Source organism: Phaenicophaeus curvirostris, chromosome 3 (genome assembly GCF_032191515.1).
Source record: "Phaenicophaeus curvirostris isolate KB17595 chromosome 3, BPBGC_Pcur_1.0, whole genome shotgun sequence".
Taxonomy (NCBI): domain Eukaryota; kingdom Metazoa; phylum Chordata; class Aves; order Cuculiformes; family Cuculidae; genus Phaenicophaeus; species Phaenicophaeus curvirostris.
This window is the reverse complement of record NC_091394.1, coordinates 5,743,007-5,763,447: the sequence shown is the minus strand read 5'-3', so window position 1 is coordinate 5,763,447 and position 20,441 is coordinate 5,743,007. Positions and strand designations below refer to the sequence as shown.

The 20,441-nt window shown below is 39.5% G+C and overlaps 1 protein-coding gene across 2 annotated transcripts in view; it reads left to right on the top strand.

The window, feature by feature from the left end:
* MBP (myelin basic protein) overlaps window positions 1–20,441 on the top strand; it is an 88,310-nt gene that overhangs the window by 64,168 nt on the left and 3,701 nt on the right. Inside the window, exons 3-6 of one of the 2 annotated variants that reach the window (XM_069853292.1) lie at window positions 3,488–3,918; window positions 17,709–17,816; window positions 18,913–18,948; window positions 19,555–19,587. In XM_069853292.1, coding sequence (XP_069709393.1) covers window positions 3,488–3,918; window positions 17,709–17,816; window positions 18,913–18,948; window positions 19,555–19,587 — 608 coding nt within the window. The remainder of the gene's footprint in view (window positions 1–3,487; window positions 3,919–17,708; window positions 17,817–18,912; window positions 18,949–19,554; window positions 19,588–20,441) is intronic. The other variant, XM_069853293.1, reaches the window with a different exon arrangement.

The following is a 20,441-nucleotide window of genomic DNA, read 5'->3' as shown; positions in this document are numbered from 1 at the left end:
TGCAGCATTTGTAGAGGGAGCAGCAATAAGAATGTAAGAGGAATTACAAGTATCTGCAAGAAAGCAAGACTGGAAAGGGGTGGGAGGAGACGAAAAACTTGTAATCTTCTTGTTTTTAAAATTAGCACATTAAAACTCTTAGCTTAACAATATCTTTCCATGTTGTCCTCTGTATGGAAGAAGGGTACATATAGACTTCTGTATACACAAAGAGGGACTATCTTAGAGCAGCTTTCCCAAGTAATCCCTGAGAAGAATATTTGCATCCAAGGATTATCCATCAGGGATTTTACTGTGGATAAAACAGGCTTCCAGGGTCTTTGCAGTAGCTATTGACTGAACCATGGGGCTGAGAGGTCCCAGTTACTTAGAGGCTTATGTAAAAGTGTTGATTTTCAAGACATGGGATAAAATATTAATGTCAAATTGAGCAGTAAGGCACAGTGGTTCTGAAAATACATACACCTGCCCTAATGCCTGTTAAAGGCAATGGGGGGTTGGCTCTAATATTGTTTCATTGAAAGCACCTTTAGAGTTTCTATTTTGTTTCATTAACGGACTTTTCAGATTTTTTTTTGGTCTGTCTGTCTCTCTTCTTTTTGGGAGTCACCGTGCATACAGGGAACAAATGGCTTTGTTCACTCTGACCGACAGACACAGGGAAAACTGTGCCACTGGCAAGCTCGAGAGTCGCAGATAGCGAGGGGAAGTGGAAAAGTGGCGTTGCCTTTGGGAGTGATCTTCTGCCACGCCGGGAGTGCTATATCCCTGCTTGGCATCTGGGTCCCTCCTGCTGCTTTTGGGCTAGAGCTTTTCCCTCACGCTCTGACTTGTGCAACTTTCAATGACTTTATTCACTTAAATGTGAATAGATGACACTTTAATAGCCTTCTGGTAATGCCTGTGATATTATTCTGCTGTACTTACTCTTTAACCCATTTTAAAGGGTTTAAAAGAAGTGCCTGAAGACTTATTCCTCCCTGGGCAGGCTTCTCTTGTACAAGTGATACGGCATAGCAAGGGTACTCTGTCTTAACAAAAGAGCTTCATCCTGCAGGGAGAAACAAAAAAAGGATATCAGTATCGTATGCACAGCATTTATAATGGATTTTAATAGGAGTTGTCTAAATATGAATGAATAAGCACATGTTTACATGCCCCGTTAATTCTGGGTATCCTTAAGACATTATTAAAGTGATCTGTCTCTCCAAATGCACTTGAAGACTTTGATTAGATAGTTCAACTTCTAATGCTATCTTTCTGCTATATCTTGATAAATATTAGAGAAGATTTAAACATGCAGAAAATCTAGAGGAAAACTTAAATGTATGCTTTCATTACTGAAATAAACATACAGAAAGATTTAGACTTTAAAGCTCACTGCTTATGTGTTGGGAGAAGCTACTTCTGTGGCACAAATACCCTTCTTTGTTGCTTACCAATACCCGTATTCAGTGACACAAAGAACAACTGTTGTAAAAAATATTAGTATGCAGATGCTCTGGTGTTTTGTTAATGCATTTAATTAAATACAATAGCTCTTTTGTTTGTTTTTCTTTTTCTGTCCTTGAATGGATTTGTATCATGGTATAGAATCTAGGCTTAGAGTTGCTGTTTAAATAATGTTTTGCGGATTTAGAATGTGTCATAAATTCATTACTCTCTTCCATTTGATTAAGAAAATGATTTGGGGCTTTCGTAGTTGCTAATAAGTTTGTGTCTTTTCAGGAAAACTAAAATCCTAAAGGTGCCGCAAATATTTTCATTTTTCCCACTGATGAGGTCTTCAGTGACAATTAGTATTTGTTACATAATTGTATTCCCAAGAAATACTTTCCGATGTTTTAACCAAAGAAAAATTTATTTAAGCTCCCCAACATTTTCTAGGTAGTCTTCATAGAAGGAAAAATAAAAAAGTTGCACAGCAAAACTGCACATTATGTTTTTACATGAAAAACTGTAGCAGATTACAACAAATTGTCACCTAAGTACTGGTACGTATTGGCAGAAGCCATCACTCCTGTCTCATGTTGTTGTCCATCAAATTATTTCAGAATTATTCTCAGCCTGAGGAAAGGTTTCTTCATTGCTCTGTGGGTGAGTGAAATGATATCAAATGGTTGTGTCAAGTCTAAAATTGCTCTGGTGAATCAACAAAGCACTTGAGCCCAGAGTACTTTGAAAACATAACAGTGTTTGCCAGATCCTATCCCTCCCATGGCAACAAAGACAAAATCAAATGGGGATTTAATGAGGTAAATAAAGACTCCAAACGTAATGTGTGACTAACTGTAACTTAGTTCTGAAATTTTGAGCCTCGTTAACTCCAAAAAATGATTCTGACACGGAGTGAGCATGTGGGAGGCAAGTGCTCTGAAGGTTGCTTCTCAAGCAGTGACCTACTAATATTCATTTGGTGTTCCTTGGAGATAAGACATGTTCCTCAGTGGATGCAGTTTCCTTTTAGAAGAGTAGGAATAATGGTATAGGCTATTAAAAAACTCCATGAATCTTTTTGTCACTGGTAGCAGGAGCTACTGCAGGTTAATGGTTATGTGTGCTGCAACCAATTCTTAATTCTTTTGAGATATTTTCCTGCGTGCAGCAGGGGACAACTGTGGAGAAGGCAGCAGGCATTCCAGTTGCACCACGGAGGTCGGTCTCGGTGCCTTTCTTGGCTAGAAGCTCATCAGTGTCCAATAATTCTTTTTGTCATTTCTCACAAGCACTAAGTGCAAATTGGACAGTTTTGCTCTAGGCCTTCAGCATCAGAGCTAGGACATCGTATGATGGGTGCCAGGAGTATAGACAGAGAAAAACTGTCACAGGAAGCCAAGCACAAATTGCAGGTTAATGTTTTCTGCTTTTTTTGAAGTGAAGACAATTTAAATAGCAAAAGAAAAAAAATAAAAAAGCACTAATTACACTTGTTTGATTGGAATTGAAGTTACAGTGAGGAATTCCAAGTGGGGACAAAACCTTCAGCTCCAAAAGCTCTGACAGTGTGGAGAGGGAACACGCAGTCAAGAAGGCATCGTCCTGTGATGTTGCTCTAATCCTCATCCCTCCCCACTCCCCCGTTTTAGAGAAAAGTAGCACATTTTAGAGTTGCAGTTCTGAAGGGAAAGTACTGGAATTCTGATTGTTCAGACATTGTAACCGAAAGCCTCCTCATCAGTAAGACTTCCATGCAGATAAAGTTACTATCATTTGTGCTTCAAACAACCTATTATCTTTTTACAAATATATTTAATTAAAAAAAACCACCTAGAACTACTGCAAATTTTGTGTGAGAACATCATCCCGGTTTCAGTTCCAAGATAGCTTAATGTTCTTAAAGGCTGGTAGAGAACATAGTTTCATTACAACTGCACATATTATGGTTTTTGTGTGAAATGAGCATCTCAAGGCAAGGGAAAGAAAGCGGCATTGTTCCAGGGCTGTTTTTCACAGGCCTGTATTCATATCTCATCCTTGTTGTTTGCAGGAGAGGCAGATGTGAACCAGAACAATGGGACCTCCACGAAGAGCCCAGCGGTGACAGACTCCAAAGGCGCAGCAGACCCGAAGAATGCCTGGCCCGAGGCCAACCCAGCTGACAGGACTGGTCGCCCCCACTTGATCCGCCTCTTTTCCCGAGATGCCCCAGGAAGAGAAGACAACACCTTCAAAGATCGGCCCTCAGAGTCAGACGAGCTACAGACCATCCAAGAGGACAGTGCAGCAGCTTCAGAGAATTCGGATTTGATGGCTTCACAAAAACGCTCCTCTTTCCGGCACGGATCAAAAATGGCATCTGCGAGCACTACAGACCATGCTAGACATGGATCTCCAAGGCACAGAGACTCGGGTCTACTTGACTCGCTGGGCAGATTCTTTGGAGGTGAAAGACACGTTCCCCGACGGGGCTCGGGCAAGGTGAGCTCTGAGGAATAGAGAACTGCACAGCTACAGCAAAATAGAAGTACAATTAAACAGGAAGGGTGGGACCTTTTAGCATAATTGCTATAATGCAAGAGTTGACTTAGCCAGCAAGATGGTACTTGCAGATATGTTATTTAATGCTTGGCTTTAAACTGAATATAACAACAAAAAAGTGCATAGATCTGGGAAACAAGAGAAACTGTTCTGGGTAGTAACAAGGACTATAAGAAATCCAGGTGGCTTTAGAAACATTACTGAGAGCAATTTTTATGAACATTTAATTTTACGAGCATTAGATAGTTTGGCACTGAGAGACAGACTTGGAAAAAGAAAAAGAACTGTTGCCAGATTCTCAGCCTGCTTGCTCAAGAGCATATTTTAAGGTCAGTTGATAGCATTGCTGAGAAGATGGCTTGACAAATATTATCCTGAATCCCAGGTGTACAAAATGGGCCAGTTGTTTTTATTCTGGCAAGAAGTGAAGATTTATATTCCAAGCATTTCAAATTAGAAACTGTGTAACAAACCATTTTTTCATTATGAATTGAAAAACAAGGTATTGATGAAAAGATATCACTTGAATTCCTTCCTTTTCCAAGATTAACCTGCCTGCTCTGATAAGTTATGCAGATGGCATATTAGTTCTCTGTTGTTCCTTTGATAGGAATGGTTGGACTCGATGATCCAGTGGGTCTCTTCCAACCTGGTTATTCTATGATTCAAGTGGCAAAGTTGAAGATATTTTCACTGTACCCCTTTCCATGTAAATGATAAGTGCAGTCTTGTCTTTGTGTGTTTGCATTTGAATGGAATTAATGTAGGGTTGTAAAACCTGTGTTGGAGCTGAATATATCAACTTTGAGCATTGCTTTTTGCAGCACAGGAGTTGCTGGCTGGGCCCATTTTTTTCAATTACCTTTGACAACCTCTTCTGGCTGTCCAGCAGTTCTAAGCTGTGATGCTTGCTGGGATGGGTTAGCATGTGCACCTTTCCCAGACTGGCTTTCTCATGGTGTTTAAAACTGATTTATGATTGTACTTCAGCTCCACATTTGGAAGCACAACATATAATAGCCCTTCTCTGAACAGTTGTGCAACATATAGACCATTGGATGAAAAATACTGTAGAAAACTTGAAACCAGCAGCTTCTCACACTTGGTAGCCAGCACTGAGCAAGCTGGGGGTTTGGTCTTTTTGTTTCTCACATTTGTGAACTGAGGACTTGAATGCTCATGAGAGGGATTTAGCAATCATGTGGTCCTTCCTTTAGGTGTGCTGGGAGAATGGAGAAAACCACTTTTCTTACTGTTATTGTGAATATCTGAGACTGTTTCCCAAATTTCAGTTCCCAACACTGCTGTTTCCTTGAACCCGCTTGGCTAGCTCAACTCTTGCTGGTTTATTCATAAACTGTGTTACTTGATGGAAAATAGTAGATGAAATGCTCTTTGTACACCAAGGAAATGTTACCAAAAACTTAGATTCTGCATACAGAATATACAGAGGGATGTATGTTCTTGCTTAAGCAATAAAACAAACCAACAAACTAGGGTTTTGGTAGTGATGACTGAAAACCAAGTTGTACAGAGTCTGTATTTTATCCTTTGGTGTGAACACGATTGTTGTGATTCTCTACAGCTCTATCTGTAATTCTATATGACAGGACAGGATCCCACCTGTCTTATCTCTGTTGCTGTTCTGTTGCCACTTTGAGGCGTGTAAATGTCTGCAAAACTGTACAGAATTATGGACAATTCTAACTTTTTTTTACCAAGCAGAAGTAATTTTGGGTTTGGTTTTTTTTTTTTTAATGAACAAGTAGATGTAATGTTACAGAATCCTGACTTGAAGAGCTCAGCTGGAAGCATAGAGAAGTTTTAGTATCCTGGGAAAAGTCAGTCATGTTAGGACCTCTAGTGCCAAAGCATTTCTAGTGCTATTTCAGACAATGATAACATTGATGCATGAAAACATGTCCTGGGAAGCTCTGTTGCAGGAGGGTTTCAGTGAGGAAAAAGACTGAGCAAGTGCCGTGCACAGTTATTTCAGCTATTATTAATTAGCCTTCAAATCAATGCCTTTTGGTTTCTTGTATCAAGGAAGGCTTGTGGTGTCACTTAGTTATATGTGAATACACAGAGGAAATCTAGATGGCCAATGGTCTCATTTGTGCTTAAAACCTAAATAGTTGTCACTGGCTGAATTTTGTAGCACGTCAGAGTACTGATAGTTGCTGAAGGTGTTCACGGAAGAGCTGAAAAATAAGTAAAGCTCCCTTTGCAGTTTTCCAGACTCCACTATGTCTTTGGTACATAAGACACCATGAAAAGCACCTTAAAGGATTATTTTCAAATTGAAAAGTTCCTGAGGCTGCACTGTTTGTTTGCATGTGTTTCTGATCTAAAATTTTGAAACATTTCAAAGCAGTTCTGGAGCTGCTTTTCTCGCCATCGTCCTTTTTCAGCCTTTACCCCCGTGGGAGCGCGTCTCGGCTACCCACACCGGCAAGCACTGGAATGCAAAGAAAACACTTGCTCTTTGTACAGATTTAAGGCTGACATTCAAGCAAAACACATTATAAATTCTTTGTGGAGGCATTTTCATCTTGCAGCCGTAGATGAAAGTACATCAACGAATAATATTCACTATTGTGTACAGAAAGGTGGGGAAGGAACAAAGCGGGGACTGTTTTGTGGCCTCCTTTTCTCTCATGGAACAGGTTCTCCCTTACACCCTAGAATTCTGAAGTTAAATTAAGAATGCGTGGGAGTTTCAGGGGAGTAAATAAAAATAGAAATACTGAAATGTACAGAAATACTTCTCCTCAAAGGGGCAGCAAATGCATTTGCCATTGTTCCCCCTGCTCCATCAAGATCTTAGATAACTGAAACTCAAAATCAGCCTGAATTTTGTACTTTCAAGATTACTTTTTTTTAAAGCAGAATATTCCAAAAAAACCCCTGTTGTTGTCTGCAGCCTAAATTAAAGGAGATTTTAAAAGGGTGACAGAAAGAAATTATGGTGTAGACATTTTAAAGAGCATGCAAAAAAGTTGCGTAACTATAAATTATTTCCTTTCCAATCTTCATGGAGTATTTACCTAAACATTTGCAAAGCGTAGAAGTTTGTTAAAATGACCATATCTTTCTTGTGCCTCCCAGATAGTGGCCTGGATTCAACTTCAATATGCACTGAGTGCTATTTCATTTCTTTTATGCAGTTGTTCACACTTTTGTAGTTCTTTTGTTTGTCATTTATTTTTCACCTACTAAAGTCTAAATTGTGAAATAAGAACTTTCCTGTCCTGGTTTAACTTTATGCCTTAACATACTAAACTATAAAACACATTTGTGACACACACAACAAAGAACAGAGCAAAATGCTGTGAATCCTAGAATAACAGTCAATAAGGGGCTGAGGACAGACAGTGAAAGGTTAAATCAGTTGTTCTCTTCCATTTGGCTTCAGTTGTGTATGCAATCTTGTAACGTTCTCCTGTTGCTTGTATGATGCCTTCCTGCCATATTTCTTTCCCAATATATAAGTGTTTCGGGGCAAGAATATGGAAGGTGGTCACATGGGCTTCTTCCTACAGATAAAAGGTATGAGGAGTATCGGGGCTGAAGTTCTTCTTAAGTTGAGCAGAACCAAGGTTTAGAGTCAGCATTTCTGAAACAGCAGTTCCCAACCCACCCCTGAGTTAAGCAGTTGTTGTAAGGGGGATCTACAATAAAAGTTGTGATAAACGTGCAGAGGCGAAAAGCTTAGGAACCACGGGTTTAAATAATGACACAGATGGATATATTCGTCAGAATGTCCAGGCATCTTTTTTTTTCTTATTGCACTTGAACTCTGTTCACATTTCTCATGCGAGCTTTAACGTGTACTACAGCACCATGAAGACGTTGAAGAGTAGTTAAATCAGTGCTAGTCTGACTAGTATGTGATGTGATTTAAGTAAATACTTACTGTGATTTTCATTTCCAAGTCTTAGTTTTCAGGGAGTGGTAACGCTCGTGGGACACCGTTCTGTAAAACCTGCTGGGCAAGCAATACGCTTGTAAAAATTTTTTTATATTGTTTATGGTGGTTGTAACAATAATTTTGTTTTAATCTTTTGCTTTATATGTGCTTTATGTATTCATTAAACTGTTTACATTACAAACCCGGTGTACTAATGATTTAATTTGTTTTAAGTACCTTAATCCATTAACAGAAATTGCAACAAACTACTTCGTAGTACGTGATGGGGTTTCAAATCGTTAAAAGAGGCTGTTTATCCTTCAACAAAATTCAGTTCAAACACAGTATTGGACAAAAGGGAATAAAGCTTCCCTCCTGTAAGGAAATTACTTTGTTTTAAATAACTAAAGCTGCTAAATCTGGTTTTCTTGCTTTGCAATAATGGGAATTGCATCTGGCCTCTCTTTTTCATAGTAGGTAGTAATCAATGATGAATGACCTAAATATGAATTTATGTATCATCAGAAGCGCCAGCTTAATTAAAGCTCATTTCACTTGTACGGCAGGGCCTCTGAGCACTTTAGATTTGTCTGGTTTAAAAAAAAAAACAGTAATCTGTACAAAACAAGCAAGTCCCAGCAGGTGAGTACTGCACAGCACCCGGGACGTGAAAGGCGTAGGAGCCAACATGACAGAGGATCGATACCGACATGTTCATTTAACACATATGACCGTACACATCTCATACATGCTTAACAATTAACTCATTATTTAATGCGCTAGAACTAATTCTCTCTCATATTTTCAAGGAAATAACGACTGCTTGAAGCAATGGTTGCAGGCTGTAAGAGGAAGCTGGAAGTCACACTAGATTAAATGCTCTGTAAGTGATGCTTCCAAGAGCTGCTGGCAAAGTATTAGTGATGCTTTGTGCCCAGAGTAACTGCAGATGCAGGACAAGCTTCATTCAGAAACGGGACAAATGGGAGTTGGGGCTCATGGATTTGCAGTAAAGTCGAAGAGAAAAACCATGATTGGGTGGACAGGAAAAGCCGATGCGTTTCACTACTTTTTCTATTGCTTTATGGGGTCTTTTTTTTTTTTTTCCTCCAATTCAGAAATATATTTAGCAAATTGTTGAGGCTAAAATGCTTAGTAATCAACTGAAGAATTTTAAGGACCACTGTTTATAACCAGCCAACAGCAGAAAATTTCTCCTTTTTATTAAACTTGTAATATTGCCTTCCAGTTCAGTCCTTGCTAGGCTAGTTCTAGACTCTTCTATCCCCCAGTATTATATAATAATAAACTGTTTAAGAGGGAGCTAATAGGATGCTCTGAAGAAAAGCTCCAAGGGTTCTTTTGAGTCCTTGGTGAAGGACCTTGGCATAACAGCAGGGCAGAGCCACGGCCCTGGAGAGAGAGCAAGGGTGGCTTTGGGGTCTTTTAGCAGAACTACCCTTGGCTGTTCTGCAGCAATTCCTGGTTTTTTCAGGAGCACGGTCCCACAGACGGGTTGAGAATAAGGTCTGGATTTAATTTCACTACGATAAACCACGGGGTTAGTTTGTTTAAACAAGTTGGGGAAGGTGGGGCAGGCAATCAATTAGCAGCCTTGGAAACTGTAGAAGCTTCAGGTTTTGGGTGGTCTGTCTACCCCTCCAATTTATACTGACTGCATCACTGGAAATTTTGCCTCTGATCATAGAATGGGTTTGGATGGAAAAGACCTTAAAGATCATCCAGTTCCAACCCCCTGCCTGCTCAAGGCTCCATCCAACCTGGTCTTGAATACCTTCAGGGATGGGGCAGCCACAGCTTCCCTGGGCAACCTGTGCCTCACAGGAAAATTATTCTTCACATTCTTCACAATATCTAATCTAAATCTCCTCTCTCTTAGCTTAAAGATTGATAGTATTTGTTTCAAATAAGCTATTAACCATACCATGTCTAATCACTTCACAATAGTAAATTCTTGTTACTACTATATTCTCAACACGCTGCCTGCTGATGCGGGCAATACTTCTTCCAACAATCTGTACTAGAGTTTAGCTTGTCACTTTCTCACTTAGTAAAGGTGGAAAAGAAATTGGGCTGGTCCCTTCAAAGATGAGAACTGATAAAATACTTCAAGTGTAGGTGAGTGGATGCAACCCAACAGATTAAACGTGTATTTCAATAAAGGAAAGGTGTACGTTTTAACCTCTACTCAGGGCTGTAGCATTTTTCTTCCCTTAATTTCTGGTCAGCAGCTATAATGATCAAGTACACCTGGGAGTTACAACAGTTTTGTTTTCACATAATTATCATCATCTCGTATGACTTCATGAAAATACCAGGCAACGGGCCTTTTTCAAGTCTGACAGATTTTGGCTTTCTCGCTGAGGGCCATCACCCTATTGCTGTGCTCTTTTGCTGGAACAGCACCAGCAGGTGCATCTCCACCAACCATCTAGTCTTATCCATAGAAATTTATCATCATGAATACTAAACCTACGATGCCTTTTGTATCTTGGCCAGGTACATCAAGTCCTTAAGGCTGCAAAGTTTGTTGGTAGCAGAAGCTACCCTGGAAGCCAAAATCTCTTTTCTGCTGGAGCAATCATTCCCCCAAAAAACCCAAATCGAAGCTTTAGCACTGGGTTTCCATGATGGGTAATTTCAATGAGACTTAACCTTTGTCTTAACCTTTGTAACGACTGGCACAATACTGAATATGGACCAGACACTATGTCCAAACAGAGAAAGAGACTCTGTCATGGAAATTTATTAATGCCAGGCAGGAATGTGCTTCAAAAAAACAAAGGGTAAATAAAAGCATTGGGGTTTGCCCCCAAAACCATTTATCAAGTGTTACAACAATGGAATAAAAATGGACATGGAGAAATCTCAGAAGCTGGCACCAATCTCTCACTTGGGACTCATCATAAAATTGAGCTACCATCCTGAACAATCATCCCAATCCTTCCTTATGATTTTCCTAATAATTCTTTAAAGTCATCTAATTTCCAGATGCCAGTCTTCAAGGCACTAAGGAGTAAGACAGTTACGGAGGAGTGGATTATCAGTTATCACTCACCTCTCTCGCTGGCCAGTTTCTTCTTTTGTTTTCTCCTTCACATCGTTGTTTCTTATCATCCTTGGGCTTCTTACATTTTGGTCATCTCTGTTCTTTCCTCCTGTATATTTTATTCCAAATTTTCTGCTAAGTGTTCTTCCTCTTTCTGTTCATCCTCTGTTTCTGGACAAAGATTACATTAATGAGCTCGGCACAACACTGGAAGGCAGAATCTTCTGGACTCTAAATCTCTCTCTCCTTACCAATTCTACTCCGTCACTTTGAGCAAGTTGTTTCTTTTCTGCCCTAATTTCCACATTAGTAATCACTCCCAGTACCATTACAAGGACCTGTGGTTCATCCCTTCTAATGTGATTAGAAAAGCCTGCTGAATTAGCCAATTAATTAAAATGTCACCAGCAGACCAGCGTGTGGGGAAGATGTCGGCATTCCTATCGTTTCTTGAAACAGATCAGTAAGTTGTGAACAGCCTGGAACGATCATCATCACATTGGGTTTTATGTGAGTGAAAATGGAAGCAATGCCAGCAGTATGAGAGCGCGCTGGTTCAGCAACGCATCTTTACAGTAGGTATTACTACCAGAATAGGCATGGAGAAACACACCCTTGCATTACACACAGAACCACAGAATCATTAGGTTGGAAAAGACCCATTGGATCACCGAGTCCAACCATTCCTATCAAACACTAAACCATGTCCCTCAGCAACTCGTCCACCCGTCTCAAGGTGACTCAAACCCCTCCCTGGGCAGCCTCTGCCAGTGCCCAATGACCCTTTCCATGAAAAAATCTTTTCCTAATGTTCATCCTGAACCTCCCCTGGTGGAGCTTGAGGCCATTCCCTCTTGTCCTGTCCCCTGTCACTTGGGAGAAGAGCCCAGCTCCCTCCTCTCCACAACCTCCTTTCAGGTAGTTGTAGAGAGCAATGAGGTCTCCCCTCAGCCTCCTCTTCTCCAGGCTAAACACCCCCAGCTCTCTCAGCCGTTCCTCATAAGGCCTGTTCTCCAGCCCCTTCACCAGCTTTGTTGCTCTTCTCTGGACTCGCTCCAGAGCCTCAACATCCTTCTTGTGGTGAGGGGCCCAGAACTGAACACAGGATTCGAGGAGTGGTCTCACCAATGCCGAGTACAGAGGGAGAAGAACCTCCCTGGACCTGCTGGTCACGCCGTTTCTGATCCAAGCCAAGATGCCATTGGCCACCTGGGCCACTGCTGGCTCATGTTCAGTCGCTGTCAACCAACACCCCCAGGTCCCTCTCCTCCAGGCAGCTTTCTAGACAGACTTCTCCTAGTCTGTAGCTGCTCAGGGTTGTTGTGCCCCAAGTGCAGGACCCGGCATTTGGCCTTGTTAACCCTCATGCCATTGGACTCAGCCCAGGGGTCCAGCAAGTTCAGATCCCTTTGGAGCCTCCCTGCCCTCCAGCAGATCAACACTTCCACCCACACGAGCTCCATGTTCTAGCACTGCCTGAAGAGACACTCAGTAACAGCACTGGAAGGCTCTTAAGCAGTGTCAGCTTTGCCCAGGAACATAAAGTCCCTCTTACAAAGCATCTCCACATCCCTAGATGAAGCAGTTTCTGCATGGAAGCCCCTGGCAGGTTTCCTGAGATTGCTCTAATCAAACTGCATACAATAAATTTCCTCAGTTAAAGAAACCAGTGCATGTATTCACCAAAAGGGCCCACAATTCCTGTTTGGAATACTGGTTTGAAACGATACTCCCTACAGAAATTGAAACCTAGGTAGGAATTTCCTTGTACTTGAAAGAGGATTTGGATTCAGAGTCTATTTTAAGGACTACACAAAATTAGCTGAGTGGTTTACAAATTGCCTGTTGCTCCTTCACCTTGCTCTTCCCATGAACAGCCTTCCATCCTGTTAAGTTTTGGAACAGCTTAGTTTTCTGAGACAATCTAAATGTACTTTTCATATCTGTATGAATTTGGTATTTGTAGATTTGTTATGATTTCTTTTAAATTCATAAACAGCATCAGTGGGAAGACATCCCACTGGAAACCACAAGACTCATGAATCCATGAAAATGTCCACTGGTTTTCATTCTTACTAGTGCCAAAAACGCTTACTTGGTTTGATTACATTTTAAATCTGCTGCCTCCATATTTTGTAGGGATTTGGATTTTGCCATTATAGAAGCAACATATAACATGTAACTTCACCTTTGCAATTCACATCCTAAAGTAGGCAACAAATATACATAATAACGACAGTAAAAGTAACTGGAAAAACTATAAATTCAGGACTCCAAGCCTTGATAGTTTTATTTTTGCTAACGTATGTAATGTCTGATTGGGAATTAGAGCTTTAAGTTTTTATTAACACGTATGCTTATCCTTAGTTTTAAACAGTTGTCTCGTGGAAGATGAGAGCTCTCAGCAAAAGCTTGTAATATGGATTTTTAAATCCCCCTTATTTATTAAGACTCACACGATATAACTTAGCATGGTTAGACCACGCAAGGTCAGGTATGTATTTCATAAGATCTTATAATATCACTAAAAAAAAGTCTGCTGCTGCTTAATCACAACTTTCTACGCTTCAGTATTAAATCTGAAAACTAAATCAGACAGGACATATAGAATACAGAACGGCAAATGTGTTCATACAAAAATTAATCTAATCCCCTAAATCCTACCATCTCTCAAGCCAGATGCAGGTACAATCACAAACTTGGATTTTCAACCACTGTGTCCAAACGTGCAAACCAGAAGAGCCCACTCCATTTATCAAAACAAGATCCCCTCATCTCTGATCTCCTGTAGCATTACAGTACAGATGGTAACTCCCCTTAAACCATTATTAAATGCCACAGAAAATAACAAGAGACTCAGGCCTGCTGTCTCAGAACACTGAAAAGTATTTACTCAGGTATCTTCCCATCAAGTGGAAGAGTAGCAGTCTTGCACAAACCCCTTATTGAAGCATGTACTGAATTACATAAGGATTCCTATTACTATCTTGGAGAAATGGCAATTTTTTTCCAAACAGTTCTTTCAAAATATTAATACACGTTGCTCTAGTAAATTTAATTCATTTGATGCAGAAGACAGTAGGTAATCCAGGGAAAGCAATGACAAAGTAGAGCTCTTGTTAAGACTTAAAATATCTGTGTGTTTTCTTCACACTACATTGAAAGTTACCCTTTTTTTTCCCTTCTGTTTTAGTAGCCAACATTCATAAGGTAGATGGCACAGCGAAATCATGCAGCATGCCTGTGCATTACCAGAAAGACCTGCAAAGGATTCCGATATTGAATCCTTCCCCGTCACACTATAACTGTGGGTACCTTACATCCATTTTAAAGCGTGTTCTTATTTACTCTGTTAATCCTTGAAGCTATTAATTTCACAGTGAAGTTGTGAACTCTGTCTGTGCCATCATATCTCCCTGATACTGCTTAAACTTGCAGTACTGGCAAGCATTTTTCTAATAATTAAGATTATTCAGATTAAGGGATCTTTCCTTTTTGGCCTTTTTTAGCAGAGCTGACTTAGTAGGGATACTTTAATAAAGTCAAAGAAATAGTTAACTGGGAACAGGGAAAACCTGAGTGTTCTTATCTGTCCTATTTGTTTGAAAGAAAGGCTGCTGATGACTAAACACTATTCAGTCACCCTAGAAGCTATAAACCTTTAATTATTTTTTTTTTATGGCACAGAGGCCCCCTCTGTTTTCAAATTCACAAGCAGTACCCAAGAGCTCTGAATTCAAGCCTATACTTTGCGAGTACATCTCATATACAGACATGGAAGCCAGGCTTACTTTTTATTGGCAATGCTCCTAAGACTGAAATTCATGACAACATTGCAAGAGGTGTGGGGAAAGCTGCAGCTGCCAGGCACTAGAGACCAGTAAGACAAAGAAACCAGTAAATGTCACCCATTCCTACAACATGGTTGCTCTGCTGTATTCCTATTAGGTTTTAAGTTTAATGCTTTTCTTTTAGCCCATCCTAGCAGGATAAAGCACTGCTGAATCCATTAAAATTTAACATCTATAGATACTAGTTGTTGTTCTTCTGAGCAACAACTCTTCTGAGGGAAATGATTTTCATAAATCATGAGCATAACCAATCTCAGAAAAAAACCACACTGGACTTCCCATCCCCAGAAGCCCCCCAAAAATAAAAGAACAAACTACAGGTGGAAGAATAATTCTAACAGTAATATAAAGGGAAAAATGTAAGCTGCCACAAACTGAGAATATGGAAGATTCTGACTGCCAATGAAGCTTTCTGATGAGAATATGAAAGAAAAACATTTTATATTGCCCAGGGAGGGGGTTGAGTCACCTTCCCTGGAGGTGTTTAAGGGATGGGTGGATGAGGCGCTGAGGGGCACGGTTTAGTGTTTGATAGGAATGGTTGGTCTCTATGATCTGGTGGGTCTCTTCCAAACTGGTTATTCTACGATTCTATGATTTGTAACACTGGAAAAGTCATGGTATTGGACTCATCCAGAACCATCATTAAAAATGGCTTCAGAATTGCTAGTACCTGATAAGCCTAGAAGGGGACCCAGTCAATGGCCGTGCTGACAATTGGCACCAGACTAAAGTTTTTATGTACTACTTGATAACCTTTTCAATAACCCAAATTATTAGCACACGATAATTGATCACAATGCTAAATTCAGGCAATTCAACCTCAACTAAATGGTAAAAACCCATTATCCCACCTTTCCTGGGAAAATAGCCTGGGCAATTGCTATGGGCAAGCCATAGCCCACTGCAGAGTTGCAGGCTATGTGCAATCAAAGATGGGTTTGAAGTGTTCTGCTTTACATACTGCAATAATTTTGCAGTTAGATAGCAACCAGTTCCTGCTGCTAAATACAGGATGCTCAGATCTGCAACACCATGGTATTTATCACAGCATTTATCCCATTCCCAAATGCAAGGCATTCAGCTGTTTCCAGAAGCAAGGCAATGCTTCGTTTGAATGTAGATTAAGAAGGCAAACACGTGGCTGAAGTTACTTGTTCTAAACTTGTGTCAATGCCTTTTCCCAACCATGACAGCAGAGGGTATTTCAGCAATACTGGAACTAGTAGCAACTGCTGCAGAAGTATAAGCAGGACTGACCACCCGACACTACAGAAATATTGCAGACTGAATAAAAATCAAAAATTCCTGCATTTTAAACAGTATAAACTATCTACCTGTCCTTGGCATGCAAAAAATGATGCCAGGGAATACCAAGAATAACTTCTCTGCATTGGCTCACTTTTTATTCTAAGGAAGTTCATCTTATAAACAACAGATCTGAATTTCATTTATCCTCAGAATTACATAACTTAAAAGAAAACTCACTGATATTTCGTCTCATTTTGCATGATCCAACATAATATAAATCCATTTAATTTACGTAAGATCACTAGATCTGGAACCATTCGCTTAAAACTTCCTTGTAGCAGCTTTAAGCCATAGATGGGACCTTTTATTCAACAGTCTTAGAACACAAATCTCCACACAGCTATTTTCATTAGTAACAGCTTGAAGCAGTTGGGGTTTCTCTGAAGGCTACCAATGTCATGAGATTTTCACTTTGAGTGAAGACTCTTCAAATCTTTGAAAAATCTGTTCTATAAATATTAATTTCTTTGCCAAAAGACACCAAATCGCTCATTAACAGGAGTCCTGGCTCCAACAATCAGACTGAGCTTTTTCCCTGGCAAGTTGATCAATGTATTTCTATATGTGCTGAAAGCAAAGTATATTTTAAATAAATATTCATACTGCTCTACAGCCAACTGTTCAGTTTGTATCACTAAGGAAGTTCTTAGGTGATCTACTGTCTCACTAAAGATTCCTATTTCATATTTAGAAACCAGTGACAATTTTTAGCATCCACATGCTTACATCATGGTATTTTCAGGGAATTCATTACACTAAGAGAACCATTGCAGCACTGTTGTTTCCATTTTCTCCTACCTCCTCTGTTCCCCACTGAACACACTTTACCACAGTGCAATGGTGGACAAATGTCTGATTTGGGCCAGTCATATTTAACAGTTCTTTTTTGAACTTTGTCATACTGGATCCACAGAATAGATACTTTCACTACAACAGATGCATCACCAGTCAAGGTCTTTACTCTCCACAGTCAGTTACTTTTGTTACTTATTTTACTTTACTGGGCTTATTTCCCTATTGCTCAGGAAACACCACAGAAATAGAAAGTATCATCAGTCTCATTTGATTCTCTCATTCTCAAAAAGTTGTCCTTGTAGTTCACCAGTGTTACGTACTCTTTGAGAGCTGAGAAAATTCTATACAATCCATTCCTGCTCTCACATGGAGAATGACCCAATGTCCATTTAAGTTTTCCTCTGTTTCAGATTTCATTTCTAAAATTACATTCTGCAGTCCTACTTACGAAAGAAGGAAGATTATGAAGTAGCTGTAACCAGAATTTTCCAATAACAGGGTTAGTTCCACACTGGACTGTAATGTTCAAAACATGTTAAATAAATATACACACACACATGCACAACGTATATCAAAGAACCTAACTGTATTTGTCAGTATGTGTGTAAACTGTGCCTTTTTGTATTATAAATACTTGTTCCTTCACAGCACTGACAGCTTCAGGTTGTAATCTCTGTAGACTCCTGAGGCATTTTTCTCTTCCCTCATGGTGAAAATGACTCCTCCCTTCATACAGTCAACAATTTTCTTTCCTTCCTACCTGACTTGGCAATGTGCCTATTCTGCTTTTCAGGATATACATGCAGCCAGGGTCAGCCACCACGTAGGGTCCATCCCCCAGAGATCTCAGCATGGCCGGCCTGGTGATGACAACCCCGTAGTCCACTTCTTCAAGAACATTGTAAGTCTCCTCTCTTCTTGCCATGCACTAAATCAAAATATTTTCTTTAGGATCCATCAGTAACCAAACACTCCCCAGTCATCAGCCATTATTTTGAGCCTCATGAATTATACCATGCCTTGGAGATCATCACACCATTCAAATATAAAAATAATCTTACCTGGAAATATAGAAAATACTGAAATGCTGCAAAAAAAAGTGGACGGACCCTCCCACTAGCACTGTCAAATTTCAACAACAATCACTACCTGGCACTTAACAGACATGCTAAAAGTTTACTCCCAAATACAGAACAACTTATAATTTTGGATATCATTTGAAACCATAAGCAAAACAACCCAACAATATTTCCTGATGATTTCATTTAAGATAAATGTAATTTTGTTCAAACTCTGAATTTGGTTGATTAGGTTGATAAGGAGTTTTCACAGAAAATATCCAGGAATTTCCTTAGATATTAATTCTCGAGTACACTGGTAAATTACTATATTTCACTAGGTGTTTATTTCAAATACTGTGCAGCAACTCTCCAGAAAGAGACTCTGTATATTGCATTCACAATATTTCTGATTCGACTTGTAGTGATATTCCTACCAATTTTATTTTTCATGTTTCCTTCTGAAGTAAAGGTCTCTGTATTTTGATGCCCAAATGCTGAATAAAGAACATCCAATACATAATAGTAACTTAAATTAGAACAGAAGTACTCGAAGTAGCACAGTCTCTCTTAAAGACGGCCTTCAAATATCAACTTTCTCCAATGCTGATTATCTAAAACAGTTAAAAGTAACAAGTTCTGCTTGGAGTAGAATATGATCATCATTTTATCTTAAGTGTAAGAGCTACAATAGGTTTAAAAAAAATACATCAATAATGAGAACATTTTTATGATGGGAAGATTACACATGCTATGATTCCTTTTTGAGCTATCTATTAACAATGGACACTCTCAAATATTCATGTGCAAATAAAGAGGATGAAATTGAACACAAACTGATGCACAAGGCTGAGAAAGTCACAGATAATATGGGAAAAGTTTGATGATTCCCTACATTTACTGTTGCCTTGTTTTCACAACTTCTTTGTTGGTTTTTAGGTCTCACCCCGTACACCTCCCCCAATGCAAGCAAAGGTAAGCATTTTCAGGGCCTCATGCACCATCCAAGATCTTTTCTCGGATGATTTATACTAATTCACCAGCTAGCTGGATCCTTTAACAGCACCGAGTAAAACTCTGGAGTTGCCGCTGGTAGTATTTAAAGGAAGTGACTAAGAAAAGCCATGGCTCTCTTCCTCACGCACCTCCCGACATGCTGCATGACGTGTAACAAAGCCACACGCAGGGATTTTTACACTCAATTTATGTTGCGATTGCTTCACATAATAAACCAATAATAGGTAATACTCAATAATAGGTAATAGCCTCATCCACCAGGAACTGCCCTTACATTTACTAAGCTAAGCAGGCTTCTAAAGTCCATCATACTGACAAACCATGGCTAGTTGAAGTCAGCTCTTCTAATTATAATGAAGTCAGTTCTTCTAATTGTAGTAAAGAATTTTGCTTTTTTGTTTCATTGAATGACTGCACATATTGTTGTTTTCTACTGCTGTTTCATTATCTGGCCACTATGTCATCGTTATAACTGCATTTTGATCTTTTTCCGTGTATGGTACATCCAGATGCTATGTTCCATAGTGATCATCACAACACTGTTTCTATTTCTTGCATGTACAGGGAAGAGGATTATCCCTGACCAGATTTAGCTGGGTAGGTAATGAATGTTGCTTTCAGCAACAGCCATTTTGTCTATGTACCAGGCCAAAACATACCTTGCTCCATCGCCTCAAGCTGCTGCAGCAACGTGATAATTTTGTTTTGTCTCAATTTTGTTATTTTGCTTTACCTGTTCCACTTTCCTCCCTCCTCCCACAGCACTTTAAGACAGTAATTTTGCTGCTTGCTCTTATCCAGCAATTTGACAGCCTTACAGCAGTAATTTCTTTTGCTTTAGCGGGAAGGGAGCAAATCCACTGCATGGCAAAGCTCTCTTCCCTTAAAGACTTATGGAGGACTCATCTGCTGCATTTTTCTTTTCCTGGGAAGGACAAAAATGGGAGGGAGGGTTTGGGACAAGATATGTGCTTATTCCACAGTTCCCATTGCTCTTACACAGTAAACTCTGCAAAACTAACATTGTTACTAATTCAAGTATTTTATCCCACTTTCCCTCTCAGCTTTTTTCAGTAAGATGTGGTCTGCCCAAACAGTTCTTCCCACAGTTATCTTACAACTAATTAATATCTACTTCTCTACCACAGGTCTGATTTTATGAGATGGACGTGTAAATTACTTGCATTTTAAGACAAAAGCCATATAGTATTACAACCTTCAAGTCGTTAATCATTTATTTTTACTATCAGAACACAAATTACTTGATGCATTTGTCATCTTGAAACGTGCGAAAGTGAAATTTTTTTTTTTTTTAGTTTTGTCATGCAGGTTAACCTTCCAAGTATCCATCTTTTAATTATTAATTCCTCTTTTACAGATTGGTGCTTCCTTCAGATTTGAGTCTATTCAGATAATTTTCTAATATCTTCCTTCATCCTTGATTATTACAT